The sequence below is a fragment of the Globicephala melas genome, chromosome 11, assembly GCF_963455315.2.
Source record: "Globicephala melas chromosome 11, mGloMel1.2, whole genome shotgun sequence".
Classification (NCBI taxonomy): domain Eukaryota; kingdom Metazoa; phylum Chordata; class Mammalia; order Artiodactyla; family Delphinidae; genus Globicephala; species Globicephala melas.
Window position 1 is genome coordinate 66,707,151 of NC_083324.2, and position 23,325 is coordinate 66,730,475.

Consider the following 23,325-nt stretch of genomic DNA (forward strand, 5'->3'; position numbering starts at 1 on the left):
TCCTTTTCACATTTTCCATCCCTTTGTCCTCTCCAGACTGCATTGTAGCTGATTTCCTTGGATCTATTATCCAATTCACCAGTTTCTTCTTTAGCTACTTCTATGGTATTGAGGCCAAATTTTTCTAAAGACTATTATTTTTTATTTCTAGGATTTCTATTTGCTTTTTCCCATATCTTAACTGATCAGGTTTTATGATCTCCCATCTTATAGATTCTATTCCTTCCATTATCTCTTTAAACATTTTAAGCACATTTATTTTAAAGATCCTTTCATATTGCTCTATCATCTCTGTTTTCTCAGATGTGAATTGTTCAATTATTTGGGTCTATGGACTGGCTCTCCTAGCACTGTATTTTTAGATATGCTTTAAAATTTCACCCCATGGGCTTGTATTCAGTAGGAATTATCTTCCTCAGAACTCCCACTTGGGCACTGACAGGCCTGTCTGTGGTGTAGCTTTATGGTTGCCTATGCCCAAGATATATGCATTCACAGGTTTCAACCAATTTGGGTATTTTTCGGCCATGCCCCGCGGCATGTGGGATCTTAGTTCCCTGACCAGGGATCGAACCCATACCCGCTGCATTGGAAGCACAGAGTCTTAACCACTGGACTGTCAGGGAAGTCCCAGTTTTTATATTAGTTTCTCAGCTTAAGGTATCCTCACCACTTGGATAGTGCAAGACACAGACCGGATTAGGGTTATTCCCTCATAGGTGACTCTGTTTGCACCCACACCCTGAAGCAGAAAGTCTGCTCCCTGCTGTGACTCTGGGCTATGGGGCAGAGATCTTCTGGTCCCCATTCATAGGTGGTATCACTCTTATCAACCTTCCAGCTTTAGGTAAGAAGTCCAGTTCTAGCTCCAGTCATAGATGGGCCTGTGGCCTCAGCGCTTACCCGCCACGTGTGTATTAATACTACTACCCCTGAGGTGAGTACGCAGTTAAGTCCCTCAAAGTACCAGTTTCTTCAGCTTTTGCTCACTACCATCGCTATAGATTTCTTCTTCATTTTAACCATAGAGAGCCCCTCTCTCTTGCTATTAGTTTGGAGTAGGGAATTCCATGCCCACTCATTCTTCCATCTGACAACAAACTGGGCTATGAGATGATACTTGCTCCACCCCTAGACTGGATGCTCCATGACAACAGGAACTGCAGCTGTATCCTCAGGACCCATCACAGTACTTGGCACATAGCAGGTGCTCAATAAATATTTATTGTAACGAAATGAGCAAAAGGCACTAGAAGGCATTTCAGGACAGGTAAAGAGCAGTGGCTAAAGCAAGAATGAACAGGGTGTATTTGGACAGGTTCACTGAAGACGGGGTGTGAGGAGGATGGCCGTGGGACATCAGACAGGACAGGCAGGTGGGGGCTGGATTGTGGGGGGGTGTCTTTAGTTCCACCCCTATGAGCCTGAACTGGGTCTGGTAGGTAATGTGGAGTCATCGAAGGTTTCTGAGCAGGGGAGTGATATCATGTAGCAGGTCTAAGGATGATGATTCTGGGAGTAGGGTGCAGGAATGGATTGGAGGGGGAGATGTAGGAGAATGGGAGGCCAGTTAGAGTCTACTGCAGTGGTCCAAGGGACAAGGCTAAAGGTCTGACCTCAAGGGGTAATGAGGAATAGAAGGAGACCCATGCAAGAGACATAAAAAGAAAGGCCTCGGAGCCTGGCTAGGTGTGGGGAATGATATGCGGCTGAGTCAAATATGAGCCCAAGGGTTTGAGCCTAGGTAGCAGGAAGAATAATGAAACTACAAATGGAAATAGAAAATGGGTGCATGGACTCACAGCCACAGCCACAAACGACTCCTACATGTGATGCGCAAGGGGACACACACAGATGGCCAGTGCAGCCTGAGGGAGAGGTGGGCCAGCTGCCTCCCTGGCTTTAGGGAGCATCGTGCCTAAAGTCACACCTATGCAAACACCAACCTGAAGACTGGCAGCGTTGTTTACACTTCCAAAAAACAACCTTAAGAAGGAGGAAGCAGTGATGATAGTTTCCGTTTGAAAAAGTCTTTAGGAGTTTTCTTGTCCATCTGCTTGTCTCAAGACCAAACCTACTAAAGCTGTCCCTGTTCCCAAAATTGTCCCCCCAAAAAGGATTTTGCAATCACTGTGCTTCCTAGGATCCAATCAAAACCTTTTCTGTTGCTTTTAAAGGTCACCGCAGCTCGCCAGCAAATTTTACCCATCCCTCCAGCCCCCCCTCCTGCCTCCACCTGTCAGCTCTCAGTGAACCAGCCAATACTTCCTGCCTGAACCAAACACTTCGTCTGGGACAAAATCCACCCAGATTTTCCAGATCCGCATCTTCTGTTACTTTCTAATAGCTTTGAGTCTCTTAATGTCAAAAGTGTGGGGCTTGCCTACCGGAAGCCTCCTGAAGTAGGAGGAAGTGTACCAAGTTACAGAGAATGCTGGTTCTGGATGTGAATTCTGCTCCCACCCTCACAAGAGCTGGGGACCTTGGGAGTTTACCCAACCTCTCTGAACCTCGATTTCCTCAGCTTAAAATGGAGGCCCTGATGCCTTCCTCACAGCATGGTTGCGAGGCTCCAAAGAGAAAACGCTGGAGAAAGTAACGAGCACAGTGCTTGGCGCGTGGTCTGCCTTCAGACAGTGGTTGAAGGTATATATCTGATAGAGCGTCTGCTCAACAGATACAGGGATTGGACCGGAACTGAACAACTGACATTCAGTTTTTGCCCTCAGTCATCAATATTTCCAGGTGAGTAAGCCCACAGCCTCTAGCCCTTCCCCACAGGGTTTATTTTCCAGCTCTTTCCCCAGCCCCAGGCTCCTGTCTTCTGCTGACGTGCTGCTGTCTGTCTCTAGTCACAGCTCCCACTGCCTCTTCTGATCCCAGAGCGGGGTGGGGCAGGAGGGGCCTGCTCAAGCCAGGCCAGGGGCTTACCTGGGGCCGAGGGTGCCCGGTGACAAGGCACTGCAGCACCAAGGTGTCCCCCTCCCGGATGGTGTAGACGCGCTCACTGATGTTGTCCTCTTTCACCACACACGCCTGGCCCGCGTGCACGATCTGAGCCTGGGCTGGAGCTGGCGGGAGATGGGGAGGTTTAGACAGGAGGCACCAAGGCCAGAGGGGGTCTGAGGCTCCCTCCTGAGTGTGTCAGGGGGAGGGGTCAGCCCATACTTCTCCATGACATCCCTCAGAGGCCTGATGCCATCGAGCTCAGGAAAGAATCCTCCTAGGGCCCCGGGCCAGACCAGAAGGGCCAGGGACTCAGGACAGGGGCAATTCCTCCCCATCCCACGGCCCTTGCAAGAGATCTGTGCTCTTCAGTGAGCTGAGGACTGTGAGGGGGCTTTGTAATCTGTGCAGAGTGGTTATCACCCAGTGAGCATCATGTCTTAGCAGCCCCCTGTCGTGCAGGCTGCTGGTGCTCTGCCCAGCTCCCTGTATCTGGCAGATGCCTCCACTCCCAGCTGCTGTGTTAGCTGCTAGGCACGCAGAGCTCACCTGCCCCAGGGAATTGCCCTCAACCAGTGGAAGCTGCCTGGACCAGACATGCCTATAGGAGGTCATCCCTTCCCCAATACATACACACCCCAATGACTGGTGGACATGATGCAAAAGCCCAGCCACCTTGCCTCAAGCTGGGGTGACCGTGGTTCTGTTCATGCTCCAGAGGCCCCCTACCCCACCCCAGGGAACAGGCTGAGACTAAGTCAACTAAACCACATTTTCACCTGGCTGTTTCCCTTGTCCCCTTTCAGTTGGTCCTTAGAGCACTTTCTCAGCAAATCACTTGCCTGAACTCACTGCCACCAACCATCCAAGGCTCAACCTTCAGCGAACCTAACTAAGATGGCCCCCAGCCCCAGGGACTGCACGTTCCCCTCACCCAAACGCCTGTTACTTTTTCCTCATTGCTCTCTGAACCTATGCCAGCCTCCTCTCCAAGGGAGAGAAGTTCTCACCGGGGGCCTGGAAGCTCTCACAAGACTTTGGATCCTCCCTAACCTCTCTCACAGTGGCCAGGGCTGGGATCTGACCAGGGCTGGGGGACCAGAGCTGCGATATGGCTGGGGGACCCAAAGGGAAAATGATTGAACAGAAAAGTTCATGGCCCTCCTTCAGTGTCTTAGTCCCACTGTCCTGAAGGCAAACCAGCCCCCAGCCCACCAGTACTTGGGCTCTGGGAAGGAGGGCAAGGCCCCCAATTTCAAACCTGTCTGCTCACATATGAGGATGGAGGGAGTGGAGGCAGGAGAGCTAATCCAGGGCACGAGGGACACAAGGGGGTGAAAACTCAGTCCTTGCCCTAAAGAGGTGCAGGGAGGTGAGATAAAACCTTTTCATAAAATGTGTAATTTCCTCCGGGAAGCATTCCATGATTGACCTACATCCTCCCTCCTTCTGTATCCATCACTTTTCCAGTGCAACAGCAAAGCATCAATCTGCGTGTCTACCAAATTCAGCATTCTTATCTTTCTGCCTACCAGACCATGAGCTTCACACCTCGGTATCCCCAGCGCAAAGCCTTGAATATAGCAGGTACACAGTGAACACTGAATGAATGAATTTATAGGAATATGCCATGGTGAAGTTGCTAAGCATTGTTAAGAAAGGTAAAGAGGAGGTGAGAGGAGAGAGACACCACTGTCTGCTGGAGAAAGAATCACAGAAGGCTCTATGGAAGAGGCAGCTTTTGAACCAGCCCTCAGAAAACAGGGGGGCTTCCTGCAGGTTGATAGGGCAGTTTTATATTCCATATTACCCGGGGTAAAACACTAGTGATTTTTGGACCTTCATTTTCTCATCTCTAAGATGGAGAGAATGCTACCAACCCTGAGAACTCACAAGGGTGGATGTGATCATCACACAGGATAAATGAGAAGTGCTTAGTAGAACTCTGATGTGTTCTACTGTCGCCACAAATAGCACCTTAACAGAGTCTTTCCAACCAACACTGATGGGACAGTCATGAACTCATTACAGAGGTGGGTCCACAGAGGCAGCCCGGCCACACATCAAGAAGTTTGTGGGGCAGCCATCTGGGGGGTGATGTAGGCCGTGTTTAACCATGAGAGTCTCTGCAAACAAACAGTGGCAGCGGCTACCAACCCAGAGTCTGAGTGTCCAGTCTGGCTGCCATGGAGGAATGAACCTAGGCTAGTTGTCAGGAGACAAGCTGTGTGACCTTGGGCAAGTCAAACCTCATGGGCCTCAGTTTCCCCACCTATAGGAGGGGAGTGTATTAGATGACTTCTGAGGTCTTTTTTCAACTCCTACTTTCTATGAATTTTATAAACAGCACGTGGGCCCTGTATAAGATGCACCCTGGAATCTAGGGAATGGGTCTGAAACTATCATCCCCTGCAATGAAGATGCTTTGGAAAAGATAGCCATCTGTGGCCAAGGTCCTCAGGAAAAAACCCACCAATGTGTGATGTGTGTGCCAGTTGTTGATAAGCCCAGAAGGCTGCATGGATGTCTGCAAGAGGCCTGGGGTGCCTCTCAACAAGGAAGACATTGATTTAACAGGCTCCAATGGAAGATAAGCTGTAATCTTGGACACTGTGGCTTGCCCGTAGCCAGGCAGTGTTGTAATGAAAGACACTTTGGTGACTGATAAGGAATACTGAAAAAGAGCTGGAGAGCTGGACTTTCTCAGGGCCTGGCTAGCCCAAGCCAGAAAAGATGAGGCCTGGCCAGCAGACACAAGGCCTCTGGCCACCTGACAGGTACTCTTCCTCATTGGACATTGGGCTATGAGCTGGCATCATGGGTGATGACATCATTAAGATTATCTAATGCCCTTTAATGACATTAACTCCTAAGACTATCCAACTCTAAAATAGTAGAACCACTTTGGAAGAGATTTTGGCAGCACCTACTCAGGCTAAACAAGGGTACACCCCATGATGCAGGAATTCCACTCCTGGGTATGTACCCAATAGAAGTTAGTGCTGTGACAACCAAACAATAGGTCCGAGAATATTCATAGCCGCTTTATTCATTATAGCTAAAAACAAGAAACAATCCACATGTCCGTCAAGAGCAGCAAGGATGAATAAATCCTGGCACGTTCATACAATGGAATATTACACAGAAGTGAAAAAAAGAGCTACAGATAGACACAACAACCCTGTTGAATCTCACAGCACAATTTGAGTGAAAGAGCTCAGACATAAAAGAGGAAATAGTGTATGATTTCATACATTTGAAATTCGAGACTGGAAAAACCAACCTTATAGTAACAGAGATCTAAACAGTGGTGGCCCTTGGGTGGAGGTGGGCGATTATTTACTGGGAAGGGCACGAGAGAAGTTTCTGGGGAGGAGGTGGGATCCCATCTAGTGAGATGGGAATGTTCATAGCCTTAATCTGAGCGGCTGTTACACGGGTGGATGTACACGTAAAAATGCATCAAGGTATTTGCTTAAGATTTTACTATATCACTTTACACTTCAATTAGATTAAAAAAAAAAAGAGCATCCACCCCCGCTTTGATGACATTGTCTGTTGATGTTACCCAGCTTCCTCAGTGGACACTAACCATTACAATTACCCACTCCCTTTACTCTGAGTCCTACCTGAGGAGCCACTTCCCATGGCTGACTTCTTCCCGGTTCAGATTTGCCTTCTGGTGCAAGTGCTGCCTAATTGCAAAGCACTCAGACCCCCTTGGCATAGACATTCCAACTTGCCCGTCACCCCCACTGAGTTTCATTAACATGAGTCAGCCTCCCCGACTCTGCTCACCCCTGGAATGGCTGGAACTGCTTTCCGACCCTAAACCAACGGAGATCCCACCAAGTTACAGACCCCCAAAGGGGTTCTGTCCCACTGAGCCTCAGCCTCTCACTCTACACACCCCAGGAAGTCACTACCAGCGGCAACATTTTCTGATTCTAAAGGCAACCAGGCCAGGGCCTGAGTCAAGAGGCACCATGACATAATCCCTTCATTCAGTCTATCAAACAACAAAAGCAGGCCGCTGCCCTGGATGCTAGAGAGACTGTCATGAAAAGCAAACAAAGACCAGCTCTGAAAGAGCATTGTTGGGGAGATGGATGGCAAACAAGGAAACAGAAATGAACGGATGGTTTCAGAGTGTGTTAAGTGCTAAGATGACCCTAAAGCAGGGCGTCGTGAAAAAAGGAACAGTGGGCGGAGAAGGGATCTGCTGGAGAGAGGTGGAAAGAGCAGACAATCTGGGACTAATTTCTGGCTCTGCTACCCACTAGCTGGGTGACATTGGGCAAGTTACTTAACCTCTCTGAGCCTCAGCCTCTTCATTTGTAAAATGGGAACAATAATGCCTTCTCCCAGGGCTAGTGTGAGGGTTGAATACAATATATGTAAAACATCTGGCCAAACAGTATGTGTTCTGTCAACAAATGGCAGCTCCTGAGATGACTAAGTAGGAGCAAGAGGTGGGGACAGAAGACCACCCTCTGTGGCCCCCTCTATATCTCAGGGGTGGAGCCGCTCAAAGCAGACACTAAACCATTAGGGATGTTTCATGAACGTGTTCAGAGTTCATGTTGAGGACTGTGCAGGGAGTCGGAAAACCAGAGGGGAGGGATGGAATGGAGCCCTTTCTGAGCGTCCCTCTTACACACTTAACTCTCAGAAAGTTACCTTGTGACTTTTAGCAAGTTCTTTAAGCCGTAGTTTTCTCATTTGTAAAATGGGGTTGTGGAGAGGAATAAATAAGTAAACTCAGGTAAAGTGCTTAAAACTGTCTGGTACACAGTAAGCCATCAAGCGTGTCAGCCAGCATTATTATTCCGTAAGTGATCCTGCACTCCTCTTAAAACCCCACCTCCCCAGCGGACTGCAAGGCCTTCGCACGAAATGACGATGTCTTATCTGCCACAGATGATGAGGCCTGATACATTCCTGGGGTCCACTGTATTATTTGCAAGCTCCTTGCCTCAGTTCTGAGAGCCAGAAAGGGCACGTCCTAGTTAGCCTCCTTTGGCAGAGAAGGAGACTGAGGCCTGGAGAAGGGAACACCCTGTCCACTCACAGACACAGGACAGTAGCAGAGCTGGGGCTCGAACCCAGGCCTTCTTCCCACTAGCTTGGAACTCAGTTCACTGCCCTCCACGGACTCCTCTACCCCCGCTTTGTGTCACTAGGGGAGCCCTTTGCAATGCATATTCCCAGGCCCATGCAGAACCACTAGCCCTGACTCTTCAGGGGCGGGCCTCAGAGGTTGTATTTGTAACAAGCTCCCTTTGAATTTCAGAGGCGCTGCTGGATTTGTTTATCTCTGCTTGACGCCACGTTGGTGGATAGAAAATAGGAAGGATTGTGGAACAATTTCCCTGCTTCTGGCCTATGAGACTTCTGCTATTTCACTCTCCCAATATTTAGCAACAAACCCCATGGAAAAGGAAAACACTGTCTGCCAAACCTGTGTGCCATAAAATGCTCACAGATAGCCCATCGCCAAATAAGGATGCTGCATCTTCTCCCTCTCAGAGTCTCAGCACACAAGAGTATACTATTAAAGGCCCTGAAAAGTCCTGCAATAAACACATCCATGTAACTTGGTTTAATCCAGTGCTTTCCACTTGACCATAAAGCTCTTTCCTAACAGAGTATAATGGCTGTGGAGCCAAGTAACATTCCCCTCCCCAGCCCCTTGGTTGAGAGTAACCAAGCGGCATGAGACATGTCACCAATGAGGCAGCATCCTAAGGAGGGCAACTGAGCAGAAATGGCAAGTCCCTGGCACATGCTTCTGGTCTATCAGCTCACTCCTTTCTACCTCCAAAAGTGTACACCCCAAACCGTAGGTAGGGGTGGGGACTGCCAGCACCCAGGAGGCCCAGTGAGGAAGCCACAAACTCTCAAGGACGCATGTTAAGGCAAATTCCAGCTTGCTCCGTGGCCTTCTGAAGAGAATTCTCGCTGGAACCTAGAAGGGGAATTTCATCAAGGACCCCCATCCCCCATCAGAGAATTTTCTCCCCAGCTGCGAGCCAAGGGGGTGGGGGACACTGGCAAAGTACACGAGGATGCAACAGTAGGATGTGGAGCCAAACAAGGCTGACAGACAGCAAAGGGAATGAAAACCCTTGATGAAAAGCTCCATCACATCAGCTTTCCTGCAGCTTTCTTCCCCACCCTAAATTTTAAAAGGTTAATCATGACCAAGTGGGATCTGGTGTTCTGCTTCCCCCTCCTGACTATTTCAGGGGAAGTGTGTCTGCAGGCTGCGGAAACTTCCAAACAGAGCAGAGTGGTGGGAAGGCAAGGAGAGAAAAGAAGAAGGGGGTGCTGCCGACTCCCCCACCTGAAGTTGGTTCTATCTCCCAGTTACTGGAGGATGGCAGGGCAAGTGCCATCACCCTAACCACCTCCTGGAAGCATCACTGAGTGTTCCGGGCCAGGCGATATGGAAACAGAATCTGTGGTCTGGTCCTACCTTCTATCAGATAGTCATTCAACAAATCCTTATAAGTGTGACGTGCTGAGCTTGGTGCTGGGGGTACAGAGAGCTATGGCACTCAGGCCCTGCACTAGGGAAGTGCATAGTCTAGAAGAGGTGGGATAAGAATGATGTCTACAAAGGCCTGCTGAGAGGCAGAAAGGAAACAAGGAGGGATTACTGTGAGCTGGAATTATGTCTCAGGTCTCCCTCCCAACACCATGATATAACGATCACATAATAATATATACATAATAATAACATTACTCTGCGCAGGCGTTTTATTGAGTGTTTTGTATCTATTATCTTATTTATTGCCCACAACAAGCCTATTATTGTTCCCACTAGTCAGATAAGGAAGCTGAGGCTCAGCAAGTTTAAGTAACTTGCCCAAGGACACCCTGCTGATTTGGAGTCCATCTGACTCTCTGACTTCTGTGCTAAGCCCCATGCATTTCCAGTTTGCAAGTGCCGGGCACAGTGCTGAGGACACAGGGCTCCAGGTGCAGGACATAGTCTCTGAGTCACTGGTTGGGCCTGTCCCACGTGGCATCCTTAGAAACTACTCCTCCCTCATTCTCCCAGCTCCTGGTACACACATGTTTATCGATCCTTTCGTGTATGTAATGCAAATGGACACTTAATAATTTAGCAGAGTTAACAGTGCTGAAATATTAACAGGCTTTTCTCTTTTAATTAGCTGCTCAGGGAATGGCGGCCGGGGCCTGAAAGGAGGCTCTCAGGGCAGGCGCTCGGCTGGCTCCTCCTGGGCCTCCTTCTGCCAGAGATGATGCTACACACCTCTCCTGCGGACCACAGGCCATCAAATGTGTACCTCTCAGGAAAATTAACCCTGCTCTCTGTGCTCTCCACAGTGGGGCTTCGCCCTGCCCTCCCCACAGCCCTGTCTGCAGAGCTGGCTGAAGTCTGCCCTCTGTTTCGGCCGCTGGCCAGGGGGCAGGCCAGGTGGCTTCTCAGGAGTTCTGGAGTCTAGGGGAGGTGCCAATTCCATGCTGGGAAAACAAGTTTGAACCAGTCCCCCCACCAGTACCACCTCCCTGGCCTCTCCTTAATGTCAGTCATCTTGAGGGGAAGCATCAGCACACCCTGCCCCGTCCACCTCTGGTCACTGTCTCAGGGCATTAGACCTTGGTCCAGGATGATTCTCTCTCCATCTTCCCTCTTGCTCCCTGGCCTCCCAGCCCTTCAAAGGCACATATGATCGCCTGTTAACTTACCATTGATTGATGGATCCCTTCTGTAACATTTCCTGAGCACCTGTTGTCCTGCCCTCGGCTCTAGGATGCAGAGGCAGTCAGGCACATCCCCCTCCCTGAAGCACCTCTGCCCTCCCCTTGCTGCCGACTCTATTAAAGTCTGCTCTCAGCAATACGTCTTTTTTGCTTACCAAAACCAGATCCACATTCAGCCGACCTCCCCTTTGGCTTCAAAAATCTCTCCCCAGCCTGAGTATGTATGTATCTATCTCTGACCTCCAGGTCCAAGAGCACTGTTACTGAGTGTGGAAAGCAGCCACAGCTGAAAGATCAGGGCACAGGCTGCCAGCCTGTCACCATGACTGAGCATGAAAACAAGCTCTGCTCTCATAGTCAGAGGCAGGGCCTGGTAGGGCTCGCAGGGTCTGCCGCTGTGTGTAAGGCCCGGTTCCATTTTCAGGAGCTGATACTGTTTGCACAGCCTGATGCTTCCGGCAGAGCCTGGCACTGCTGAAAGTGGTGGCCAGTCCATCTGTGCCCCCGTCCCTGGGAAGGTTTGGCACCACTGCACCTACACCCTGGCCCCATCAGAAGGCACACAGGTTTTGAGAGTGCCAGGTTCTACTCATAGAATCTTCACTGTCGGCATACCAGTGGAAGTCTAATCTGCACACAACTAATGCACTCAGGGATGTTAGGACAGGCCACCAGAAAGCCCTCTAAGTGGGGGCTCTGAGGTCCCCTGGGGGAAACTATAAAGGGACTTTCTCCCTGGTGGGCAGGGAGATCAAAACTGTCAACAAATGAGGTGCCCTAGGACAGTGCTAACATTATAGGCAGGACACTCAGGGAAGAGAGATCAGAAAGGCACATGCCTCAAGTTGGGCACTGCTTGAGCCGAAGCTGTAAATGCAAGTCTGAGGGGCTGCCCAGATGGTGTAGTATGAGGGGCAGGAGGTAGGGCTCTATCTCTCCTCTAATAACTATGTGACCTTGGGCAAGTTATTTAACTTCTCGAAGCCTCAGTCTCTTCATCTGTAAAATGGGGATAATACTACATCTCAGCTCTAGCGAAAATAACTTCTGGGTTGTGAGGATTAAACGAGATAATGCACATTTGGTACAGAGCATAATCACTAGCATCTAGTAAGTGCTCAATAAATTTCAGTTCCCTTTCCATTTGATCATATAGCCTGGGACCCTTTGGGAACCTGTTCCAAGGGCCTGTAAGAGGAAAATGTAAAACTGAATGAAGAGTTCTACTTTGGGGGGATGCCAAGAGCCATAATCCCGAGAGACCAGAACATCAATATGGACAGAAAGAGGTAATCACTGGAAGGAAAGCTCTCCCCAGAAGAACATCCAGGATGATGGAGAGAGAGAGGGGCTACCACCTATCAGAGCAGAGAATGGTTTCTGGAACCCAGGACCTGAGTCTGCCTGGCCCGGGGCTGTGGGGCCCATGGACATAGGGTTTCTCATGTAAAAATTTTCTGCTGGGGTCCCGCTACGCAGCCCCACCAAGATCTGCAGTCCTGGAGACCCCATCGCTGCAGTTCACTTGGCCCTGGACCCTGGCAGTGGGCCAAATTCTGGAGGTGACCAAGCTTCCCACTGACCAAGCATACCTATTGAACCAAGCCCATGGGAGGGGCAGGGCTGGAGCAGACACAGCATTCTCATTCACATTGTGTGCAATAATTGCTGTGTGACCTGGGGCAAATCATTTAACTCTCTAGTCTACAGCCTCAGTTTCCTGCCTGTAAAATGGGCATAAGAATGCTCCCTATTGAGAGTGTTAAATACAATAAGAATGGAATCCACCAATCACAGCATGCTGCCTAGTAGATGCTCTAGAAGTATAGTTAGAAGGGAGCAGAATAAAACCAAACTCACGGGGCTTCCCTGGTGGTGCAGTGGTTGAGAGTCCGCCTGCCGATGCAGGGGACACGGGTTCGTGCCCCGGTCCGGGAAGATCCCACATGCCACGGAGCGACTAGGCCCGTGAGCCATGGCCGCTGAGCCTGTGCTCCACAACGGGAGAGGCCACAACAGGGAGAGGCTCGCCTACCGCAACAAACAAACTCATACCTAAGGGTGTGTCCACCCTGAGAAGGTCCCCCTAGTCTGAGAGTTGAAGCCTCCAGTGTTGAGCCTGACAGGCCCCTGAGGAACCCTGTTTATTGGAGCCTGAGGCTCAGTCACCTGGGCACCAGCGTACCTGTGACCAACACTAGGGATGGGGGACATCCTGGGTGGGACCAGAGACACACTGCCAGGTCCAGGCCCCCAACCCAGAATGCAGAGCCTTGGCCAACCCTGGGCCAGGGAATGGAGGGAGCAGTGGCCTCGCTAAAGCAAAGAACCCTCAAAGGCCCCTATGACCCAAAAGCCCAGTGTTTTCCTCCCACCCCCCGAGCTGAGACCCAAGCCTGAAGCACAGGGCACAGCTTGCAGCCTGACACAGGCCTGGCTGTGGGAACCGAGGGAGACAGGGGGCTGAGGCACTGGACTGGGGCTGAAATGAGCATCTCGGACCTGGGTCCTCAGAAAGAACAGGATGGTGGGGGGGCGGGGCTTGGGCCCCCTGAAAGAACGGGATGGTGGCAAGTGGGTGGGAGTTCTTTCCAACCAAACCTGCAAGAACTGGCTGGAAGTTCCACTCCAGCACTTAACTTGACTAAACCCCCATTTCACCATACAAAACAGAGGCCAATAATGTTAGGCTCATCGTGTCTCACGTAAACTGTAAAGTTCTGCACAGATCAGGTCTTATTATTATTAGGTGTTCAAAAGACCCAAATATAGCTTCTGGAAGTAAAAACTGGAAGTTAAGAAGCAGGCCATAATGCACCTATTAAACCAGTGAAAATAAATTAAAATGAAAAAATCCATTGTGGCTGGGCTGCGCACAAGCCCGGCTCAAACTTTTTGTAGCACGGGCCGGCAGTGCGAAATGAGAACCATAAAACTGTTCCTATCCTATGACCTATTAGGCAATCTCACTTTGGGGAATAGGCCCCAAGGAAATAATTTAAAAGGAAAAAGTAATTCACATAAGGATATTCACGGCAGAGCTATTTAGAAGAAGAAATTGGCATCTGCCCAAATGCCCAGCACTGGAGAAATGGTGACCAAACTCCAGCGCATCAATGCAGGGGGTGCCCTGCGGCCATTAAGCTGACAGGTCTGAGGGCTCAGTCAATACCAGGAGATGTGTGTAGGAGATAAAGTCAGCCAAGAGAGCCGAATGGACCACTGTTTACTGCTATGTAAAAATATATTGACAGGTGTGGGCAGGGAATTTAGAATGAATGGTTAATGTTTGATGGTCACTGGGTTCCGTTTTTTTCCTATGAAGTTGTTTAAGTGGATAATAACAACCCTGAAAGCAAAATCAATCTTGAAGCTTAACAGCAGGTGGGGCCTTATATACCAGGACAGAAGGACAGTGTTTCTGCAGAGCTTACCACCGCCACTCTGGCTGGGCAGCACTCTGCCCCACCCCCACCCCCACTCCAGGCTACTGTGGGTTCCTGAGCATTACCCCACCCATCTGGGGGTTAGAATTATGGGGGTCACAACCTGACGGCTTGAAACCTCTTAAAGCTGCCCCTGTGTAGTTCCTCCAGGCTGGACCTTCACCCCAGCTCAGGAGGCAGGAGGAGGATTGCCTCTGAAGGTTTAAAAACCAGGGATCAGAGATGCAAGGGCCTGATTAACTTTATGCCTCTGTCCACACCCACTGACCTCAGGAGGACAGCACTTAGTGACCCCGCCACACACCCAAGGCCTGAGAGCCATTCCTCACCCTCCGTCACTGAAAACACACTGGCAGCCAGAAACCTGGGAGTCATACCTGCCTTCTCTCCGTCCACATCCCATGCCCAATCCACCAGCTCAACCTTCGGAACTGATCCTGCATCTGACCCCTGAAACACCAACCTGGTCTTAGAAACCACTACCACGATGCCCTGCCTGGATTTTTACAGCAGCCTCCAGAGAGCTCTACCCTGCTTCCTCCCTTGCCTGGCACAGTCTGTTCTCCACAAGCAGCCAGAGGGATCCCTTTACAACATTAGGTCAGACCCTGTCCCTTTTCTTCTCAAAACCCTACCGTGGGTCTCCTCTCACTTTGAGTCAAAGCCATAGCTTTTTCAATAGGCTGCCACACCCTGCATGTGTCCTCCTCCCAGCTGCGGCCACACTGCTGTCTTTGCTGTTCTTCACGCAGACCAAGCCCACTTCCACCTCAGGGCCTTTGCACTTGCAGCTCCCCCTGCTGGATTGCTCTTCCCCGGATTTCCAGAGCTCACCCCATTGCTTCCTTCAGCTCTCTTCTGAGACAGGCCTTCCCTGACCACCCTTTTTAAGACAGCCTTCCTGCCCCCACTACCATCACTCTCAATCCCCTTACCTGCTTTGTGTGTTCTTCATACCACTCATCAACACCAGCATATTAAATAGTCACTTGCGGGTTTCCCTGGTGGTGCAGTGGTTAAGAATCTGCCTGCCAATGCCAGGGACACGGGTTTGTAGCCCTGGCCCGGGAAGACGCCACATGCCACGGAGCAACTAAGCCCGTGCGCCACAACTACTGAGCCTGTGTGCCGCAACTACTGAGGCCCGCGTGCCTAGAGCCCCCGCTCCACAACAAGAGAAGCCACCGCAATGAGAAGCCCGCGCACCACAACAAAGAGTAGCACCTGCTCGCCACAACTAGAGAAAGCCCGCGTGCAGCAACAAAGACCCAATGTTGCCAAAAAATAAATAAATAAAATTTTAAAATAAATAAATAAATAGTCACTCGTGCATTCTCTTTCTGTGTCCCTTTCAAAAGGAGAACACCCCTGGGAGGGAAAGCACGTTAAATTTCTGAAAGGGATGACCAATCTTTGTTTTCTTTTTTTTTTCAGGAGTCAATTCCAGAAGCATAAAGTTTGGGAACATATTTTCTTTTAGCATCAGGTATATTTATAAATTGGGAAATGTAATACTTGCCCCCCTGCTAAGTATTCTCATTATTTTTTTCTTCCATCACTGAAGGGTTTCTCTCCTTCTTTGGCTGAAATTTAAGAATCCACATAAGTGGCGTGCACTGTAGGATCTCAGCACGCCAAGTCTCTGAACAACTTGTAAATGACTTGAAACCCAGTCGGCTGGGGGAGAAAAGTGAAGGATCTGTGGATGGGGGAGGCCAATTGGACCTAAGTTCAATCACAACCAGGGACAGAAAAGTCACTGCCATTAGGAGGCTCCTGGGGGCTAAGGACAGGAGGTGGGGGGCACTGCCTCTTAGGAGGAAAGTGAGGTCTGGAATGGGCAGCCATGTGGGTAGCAGTAAAGGGCTGGGTGCGAAACACACCTGTCTCCCAACTCATAGGGAACATTCTTACTATAAATTTCCCCAAGAGGAAGATGGGAGGAGGGGTGGAATTCTGCCACACTTTCTCCAGGACCAGGGTCTCAGCCTTTCCTCCTATATTGTGTCACATGCCTGTACATAGAGCCTCACATGCCACTTCCCTGGTGGCAGCCTCTGTGACTCATCAGAGCAGGCCTGAGCAGGCCTGGGCGCTGGAATCACTCACTTAGCAGTGCCTCCTCGGAAAAGCCCCAGGCACTGGGCTCAGAATGGTTTTCCACAAGTTCCCGTTTCCTCTTCACCACAGCCCCCTGAGGGGAGCACTATTATTATCATTTGCTTGCGCACAGGGAAACTGAGACACAGAGTGTACCCTGCCCAAGATCACACAGCCAGTGAGTGACTGGGGCAGGACTTGAACCCAGACCTGTGGCAGAAGCCTCTGCTACGAGCCTGCAGGCCACACTGCTTCCCACACTCCCACCTGAGCGAGAGAGATGACTTTGATATATTTAGTTACTTGCTTCTGAAATTAGACCTCGGGGGTGTCATGGAGTCTGGCAAGTCATGTGCACAGCTGACCTGAGAGCTGCTAGTCACTGTCACCCTGGTGTGAAGAACTTCTCCGGTTACTCTCCTCCCTGGGGCACTGAGGCATGAGGGAAGGAAACAGTGGAGAGCAGGGGTTGGGGGCAAAGCTGCAGGACCACTTGGCTGACCCTTCCCAGAATCCTCCTCTCTGGTTGCCATGGAGCCACCTCTGCAGAGACTTGGGCCCTGGTGGGGAGCGGAAGACCAGGTGGCGCCAGAGAAAGTGATCCAGAAGAAAGGAAGCTGGCCTGTCTGTGGAGGCCCTTGGAAAAGGGGGGCTGCAGAGGCATCAGTCCTGAGATCCTAGGTCGCTAGGGCCAGCCGCAGGTGGAAGGGAGAAGTGATTCCCAGGAGAAACTGAAAACACTGAGCAGAGACGGCTGAGGTGACAGAAGTATGCAGAAGATTGAGGAAAGTGAGGTGCAGGAGGACGCCTGGACGCTGCCCAAACTGGGTGCTTGGCAGCACTAGCCCAGTGCCCAGCAAGTAGTTGGTACTTAATAAATGTCAGCCAGAGCTATCGTTATCCTAGGTGCTCAAAAGAGACTCCCTGGTTAGGACACCCGTGAGCTCCAGTCTGCTCAGGCCAGGAATGAAGCGTGAGCGCTGTGTCAGGCAGATGTGTTCAGGGCTCCCGCCGTGAGGGGCCCCCTGCCCTGCGAGGGGACTCTCCAAGGTGCCAGCTCCCCTCTGAGCCTGGGCAGTTCTGCTCTTGCGAGGATGGCTGGGGAGGGCTTCAGGAGAAGAAGAGGCCCCCCTGCCACTCAGCCCAGCTGGGGCCACTGTGCCCATGCGTTCAGCCCAGCCCCCACCCTGGCACGGGCACAGCGGGTGAGCGCACGCCTGGCACAGGCCCCGGTGCGGGGAGAGAGGCTCCAAGCAGGCAGCTTTGTATTTTGTGAAAACCACATCCACAACTGAGCTTTCCAGCCAAGCAGGGCCTGCTGGGAAGGGTCTCTCTTCCCATCCCCCTGCTGGGGCCCACCCTCCCCTCCTCAGCCCTCACCCCCAGGAGCCATAGGGAGTACCAGCTGCCACCCCGGCTGGCATGGGGGGCTGAGGGGGATGGCCTGGGCCCAGCTCTGGCCGTGCCAGGGCTCCCCGTCCCCCCACCCTGGCCCCCTTCCTGCCTGGAATAAACTGGAATACAAATCAGAGGGAAATGCTTTCCTCCGAACAAATTGCTATGGATTCCTCCCTGTCGCAGGTCAGGGCCTGAAATGGGGGTATTTTCACTCGCCGACTGCTAATAGACTCAGGAGAAGTTTCTGGATCGATGGAGGCCGGGAAAATTAGCCAGGAGCTTCAGGCCAGCCTCAGCCTGTCCCTGCCCCCCACTTCAGGTCTCCCAGAAGCGGTGGTGGGCAGTTATAACCCAGGCTGGACATAGCGCTGGGCTGACGATCCAGAGAGCTGGATGCCCATTCCCGCCCCCTGCCTGGGGACCAAGGCAAGGATGACCAGGGGCTGCCCAGAGGAGCAGTGGGATAAAGGTGGACCCAAAGAAGCCCCCAAAGAGGTCTGCAGTCCCCCCCCCATACATACATGACTCCCTGCACATAAACCCATGTTCTTGTGGGCATGATCACATATATGGACATTTTCAGCACATGCATGCCCACGTATATTTATGTGTGCACGGAAAATACTGATGAAGTGTACATGCCCAGCATAGAGAGGACCTGGGGAATGTATTTCAGCTCCGGCTGAGGGACCCAGTGAGAACAGCTTATCTCCTGCCAATGGTTCTCCATACACAGACAGACAGAAAGACACACACACACACACACACACACACACACACTGATCTCCTCCAGCAGCCAGGGCTCCCCACCAATCATTCCTTTCACCCCTCAGCCCCGCATCCCTGGCTCTATAATTCTGCAAGGGAGCCTGAAGGAGCCACTGGCTTCACCGGCCCCAGCTTCGCCAGAATGAAGGGCAGGAGACTGTGGGGAGATGCAGCCCACCCTCGCCCTGGACAGCCTCACAGTCCCTGCTCCCTCAGCTCCCGAGAAGGTGAGGGAGTGAGCCAGGCAAGGTGTCGGTGCTTCAAGCAGATTAGGGCATCCCTCAGGGCTGAGCCCTCCCAGCACCCCCGAGGCCACTGTGCCAGTGGGCAACGCCAGGGGCCATGGCTGTATGGGGAACTGGAGGAAGCCAGGAGGGGGGGCGAGAACTCACTGTAGCCTCTGAATGCCCCAGAAGGAGGTGGGTGGCTTGATCTGGAGAAAGCCTCTTACGTCTCCTGCCTGCTGCCCCTGGCACATTAAGCCACACATGCACACGCACGTGTACACACGCACACACTCCTCTCGGCATCCTAGAGCCCAGATATGACTTGGGAGATAGAAGTGTGAGAGAAGGGTGTATTCAATGGCAGGTAGAGCTTAGAGCGACGCTTCACCTCTGACCACTGGTTTCTGCCTCTAAAAACTGACCAGTTAGGGCCAGGTAACCTCTAAGCCCATTACCTGTGACCTTCCATGATTCCAAGCTGGGCTGCCTGTTTGCTCTGTGGTCTGGGGACTTCTCTTGCCCTCTCTAGGTCTCAGGTTTCTTTTCTAACAAATTATTATATTTGATCTAAGTTCCCTCCTGGCTCTGACAATGCCAGTGCAGTTTTGAACTTCATGGGAGCTTATAAATGCCATGCAGATGTGTCCTTGCTTCTCCTGAGCCCACAGGATAATATAGGAGAATGAGAAAGATCCAGCTGAAAAGTCCTTTGACGTGACTTTTAACCTCAGCCTTGGCACCTAATTGCTGTGTGACCTTGACCTTACCTTCTCTGGTCTCAGTCTCTTCCTGCACAAACTCCTTGAGATTCAAGTGCCTCTGGGTCAGTTAAGACCACTGTATCACAGCTGAGCTCACTTCTTACCACACCCTCAAGCTCCAACTCCTGGCATTCTCTGTGTCTGGAATACATGGCCTTATTCCAGAAAGGAGAGTAAAGCCAGGTCTTGTGATGGCACAGACCTTCAGCTTGCCTTGTGGGCTTATGTATTTTGCTAGAGATAAACTGACCTCCCCAGAGGTCCCCTGCATTTTACTGGAACACCAGAACCCAGCTCCCTCCCCAAGTCTACCCTCCGGATGTCCCTCTCAGTGATGGGATAAGTGCCTTCATTTAGAGTTTCACATAGGAAAAGCCTCAGGGCTAAGGAGATATTCATGTTCAGGTCAGAGGCCTCAGCTTCTGAATCTTCCTGATAAGAGATTATGTTACAACAAGCTGAAATAAGGTTAGACAATGAGAAGAACTTCCCAACAAAGGATTAGACATTGAGCAAACAGCAGTGGGGTTGCCTGGGCTCATGTGGGTATGGGCTTGCTGAGAGGCAGAAAGATGAGGTAGATCATGGTTTCTAGCACAGTCCCTCAGTTTCTGGTTCCCCCAAACCAGGAGGGTCCACAGAGCTCTCCTGCGGCTGCGACTGAAAGGAGCCACCTGCTAGTGGAGGGAGGTACCAACCAGTGGAAATGAACAACCTCATGGAAATGTGGATGAACAGTGTGTTGGGGTGAGGGGGAGCAAACGAGCATTAGCAGATGGGAAGCTGGACCCTCACATGAACGTCTGGGTTGCCCCAAGCAAGCCTTTCCCCTGCTCTGGTTCTCTGTCTTCTCTAAGGTTCCTTCTGGCCATACTCAGAGCCGCCAGAGCACCCCACCCAACCCGAGCTAGACTGCTGGCAGGGTAGAGTGAGGTGGGGAGAAGAACAGCTGTTCACATCCATCTAAATCCTTTCATTTCAAGAAACGCCAACTGATCCTGAGGTGGGGATTTGTGGTAAAGACTGCTCATGACCTATCCAACTTCCATTCTCCCCTTCTATCTAAATAAACCCTGATATTCTCTTAGGTGAGAATATGTCCATCTAAAAGGCTACATTTATCAGCCTCCCTTCATCTGAGAATGGCCAGTAAGGGACTTCCCAGGTAATCCAGTGGTTGAGAATCCACCTTCCAATGCAGGGGACACGGGTTGGATCCCCGGTCAGGGAACTAAGATCCCACGTTCCGCAGGGCAACTGGAGCCCGCACGTCGCAACTACAGAGCCCTCACGCCACAACTAGAGAGAAGCCTGCGTGCCACAACGAAAGATCCCATGTGACACAACTAAGACCTGACTAAGCCAAAAAAAAAAAAAAAAAGCATGGCCAGTAAGATGTAAGCAGACATCATTGGGAGAGGGCTTCTGGAAAAGCTGACTCAACTGATAAACGACTCAGCCTTTTAGGTGTTCCTCCCTTCTTCCTGCCTGGAATGTGTCACGATGGCTGAGCCCCAGCAGCCCCTCAGTGACGTTAAGGCAAAGTGCTCTAAGGCAGGGGTTCCCAAACTTTGCTGCACATCTGAATCATCTCGGGATCTTTCTTTTTAAAAAAAAAAAAAAAAATGCTGATCCCTGGTTCTCACTCCCAGACATTCTGACTTAGTTGATGTGAGGTATGACCAAAGCATCACAAATTTTAAACACCCCCGGGTAATTCTCATATGCAGCAAGGTTTGAGAAGCACCACTGTGAGGAGATCAGAACAGCAAGAGGAAGGGAGCCTGGATCTCTAGTGACCAAGGAACCACCAGAGCAGCCGTGGATAGCCTACTTCTAGACTTAAGAAAGTCACTTTAATTTGTTGGAGACTCTGTAGTCAGGTCTTTGGTTCTGGCAACAGAATGTGATTCCTAACTGCTATAGGACTGAGGGTCCTCATGCTGCTCCCATCAGCAACCCATTCTCCACAGCACAGTCTAGGGGAAAAAAAAAAAAATAGGTCAGATCCTGCCCTCAGGAATTTCACACGGGGGGCAGTAGGCAAGTACCAGACTTGGTATCGGGCAGGCTTGAGTTCAAATCCTGACTCCACTACCTGCTAACTTCAGGGGCTTGGGCAAGTCCCTCCAGCTGAGCCTCAGCTTCTCCATCTGGAAAATGAGGACACTGGAAAAGCCTGCATTCTCCCGCACCACTGCGAGCTCCTTGGGGGCAGGTATCCTTCAGCCCTCCCTGCAGTCACAGCGCCCACCTCCCTTCCAGACACTTAGCAACTGCTCATTAAACATTTGCTCGGTTTACATTTGAATTGAATTGCTACGATGGGGCCCCGCTCTGAAATTTTCATTTTCTCTAAACCAAAAAGAGAAGAGAATAAACAAAAGGGCCACATTTCAAAAAGGTAACAGAATTTACCTATTGAAAATCAATGAAAACAACATTTCTGGAGCAGTTTCTTTCGGTCTCTTTAGGTTCAGGTCTGGAAATTCCCTGGCTAGAAGCAGAGTGAGAGAGGCTACTCTCCCAAGCTCCTGACCTTTCCAGTTAGACTACTAAACTAGAAAGTCCCCTGGCTCATAATTTAAAAAATGGTAAGTGCGTTTTTTTAAAGACCCGAGGGTCTAGATGAGCATGGTTGAAACAAAGCTTGGGCAGTGACCTGGAAAACCCAGAAATGCCCTCAGAAAGCCCAAGGGAAGAAGGCATCTGTTTGGGCCTGACTCATTCAGATGCACTGTCTACACCAGCTGTGCCTGAGAATCAACTGGAGAGCTTCTGACCACAGCTGCCTTGATGCCACCTGCAGAGTTTCTGATTCAGGAGGTCTGGGGGTGGAGTCAGGCATCTGTTCTTGAAAAAGCTCTCCAGGTGGCTCTGACATGCCCGCCGGGCTGAGAAACACTTCTCTACACAGCTCCCAACCCTCCAGATAATCAAAGTCAATCCCTGCTGAGTTTCTGGGACTGGAAAGGAACCAAGAGCCTGGGGTGGAATCTCCAAAGCTGGCCAAGCAGTGGCCTCACGCCGGCCCTCATCTCTCTCTCTCTCTCTCTCTCTCTCTCTCACACACACACACACACACACACACACACACACTGAGGTCACCCACCCCTGCAGCCCCAGCTTCCCACAGGCAGAAGGCCCGGCCTGGGTAGGGGAACTGCGGTTCCAGCCCTCCCTGGCCTGCGACATTTCTCAAAAGCGCAGCCTGCACCTCCTGCTTCCATACACCACCCACACCCAGGGCTCCCTACCATCTGCCCGCCATCTCCTCTGCTCTCATGAAGCAAAGTCCACATAAATTGCCTTAGAGTTTACGAAGTGCTATCAGTCTCGGCTCCTCTGTAATCCCAAGAGGTGGGAGCGCCTGAACCAGCCTTCCAGACAAGGACACTGAGCTCAGAGAGGTGAGGCTCCTGGGCCAGGCTCTCTCAGAGGCAGCAAGCTGACCACTGACCCTCCCACCCAAGTCTTCCCATTTGAGTCCAGTCCTCTTCCCTGTCTGCCTTGCTGTTCAAAGAGCAATCTGTGGGCTAGCAGCGTCAGCATCACCCAGGAGTTTGTTGGAAATGCACAATCTCTGCTCAGCTCCAGACCCACTGAGTCAGAATTTGCATTTTCACAAAATCCCCAGGGGACTCCTTGGGAAGTCCCCTTGAGAAGGAGCCCCGCTCTGTGCTGCAGCCGCATCCCCACCAACCTCCCAGTCCCCAGATGGCCCTTACTCTGTCTCCTCCCCCACCTCAGATGGCCCTTCCTCCCATGGACTCCATCCCTTCCCTGCCTTTCTGGTCCCTGTCCCCTCCTGGGTCTCCTCCTACCTCCCTGATGCCACCTGCTCTGTCTCCTCTTTCTCCTCCCACCCCCAGGGCATTGGTCTCAGCCCAGTCTCCTCTCTCACTCTACTCTCTCTTCCTTGGCAATTTTATCCCACCTCGTGGT

The 23,325-nt window shown here is 51.2% G+C and overlaps 1 protein-coding gene across 4 annotated transcripts in view; it reads right to left on the reverse strand.

Moving 5' to 3' along the window:
- The window catches only part of MDGA1 (MAM domain containing glycosylphosphatidylinositol anchor 1), a 57,782-nt gene that overhangs the window by 25,902 nt on the left and 8,555 nt on the right, over window positions 1–23,325 (reverse strand). For all 4 annotated transcript variants that reach the window (XM_060308005.1, XM_030870849.2, XM_060308004.1 and 1 more), the window contains exon 2: window positions 2,932–3,071. In XM_060308005.1, coding sequence (XP_060163988.1) covers window positions 2,932–3,071 — 140 coding nt within the window. The remainder of the gene's footprint in view (window positions 1–2,931; window positions 3,072–23,325) is intronic.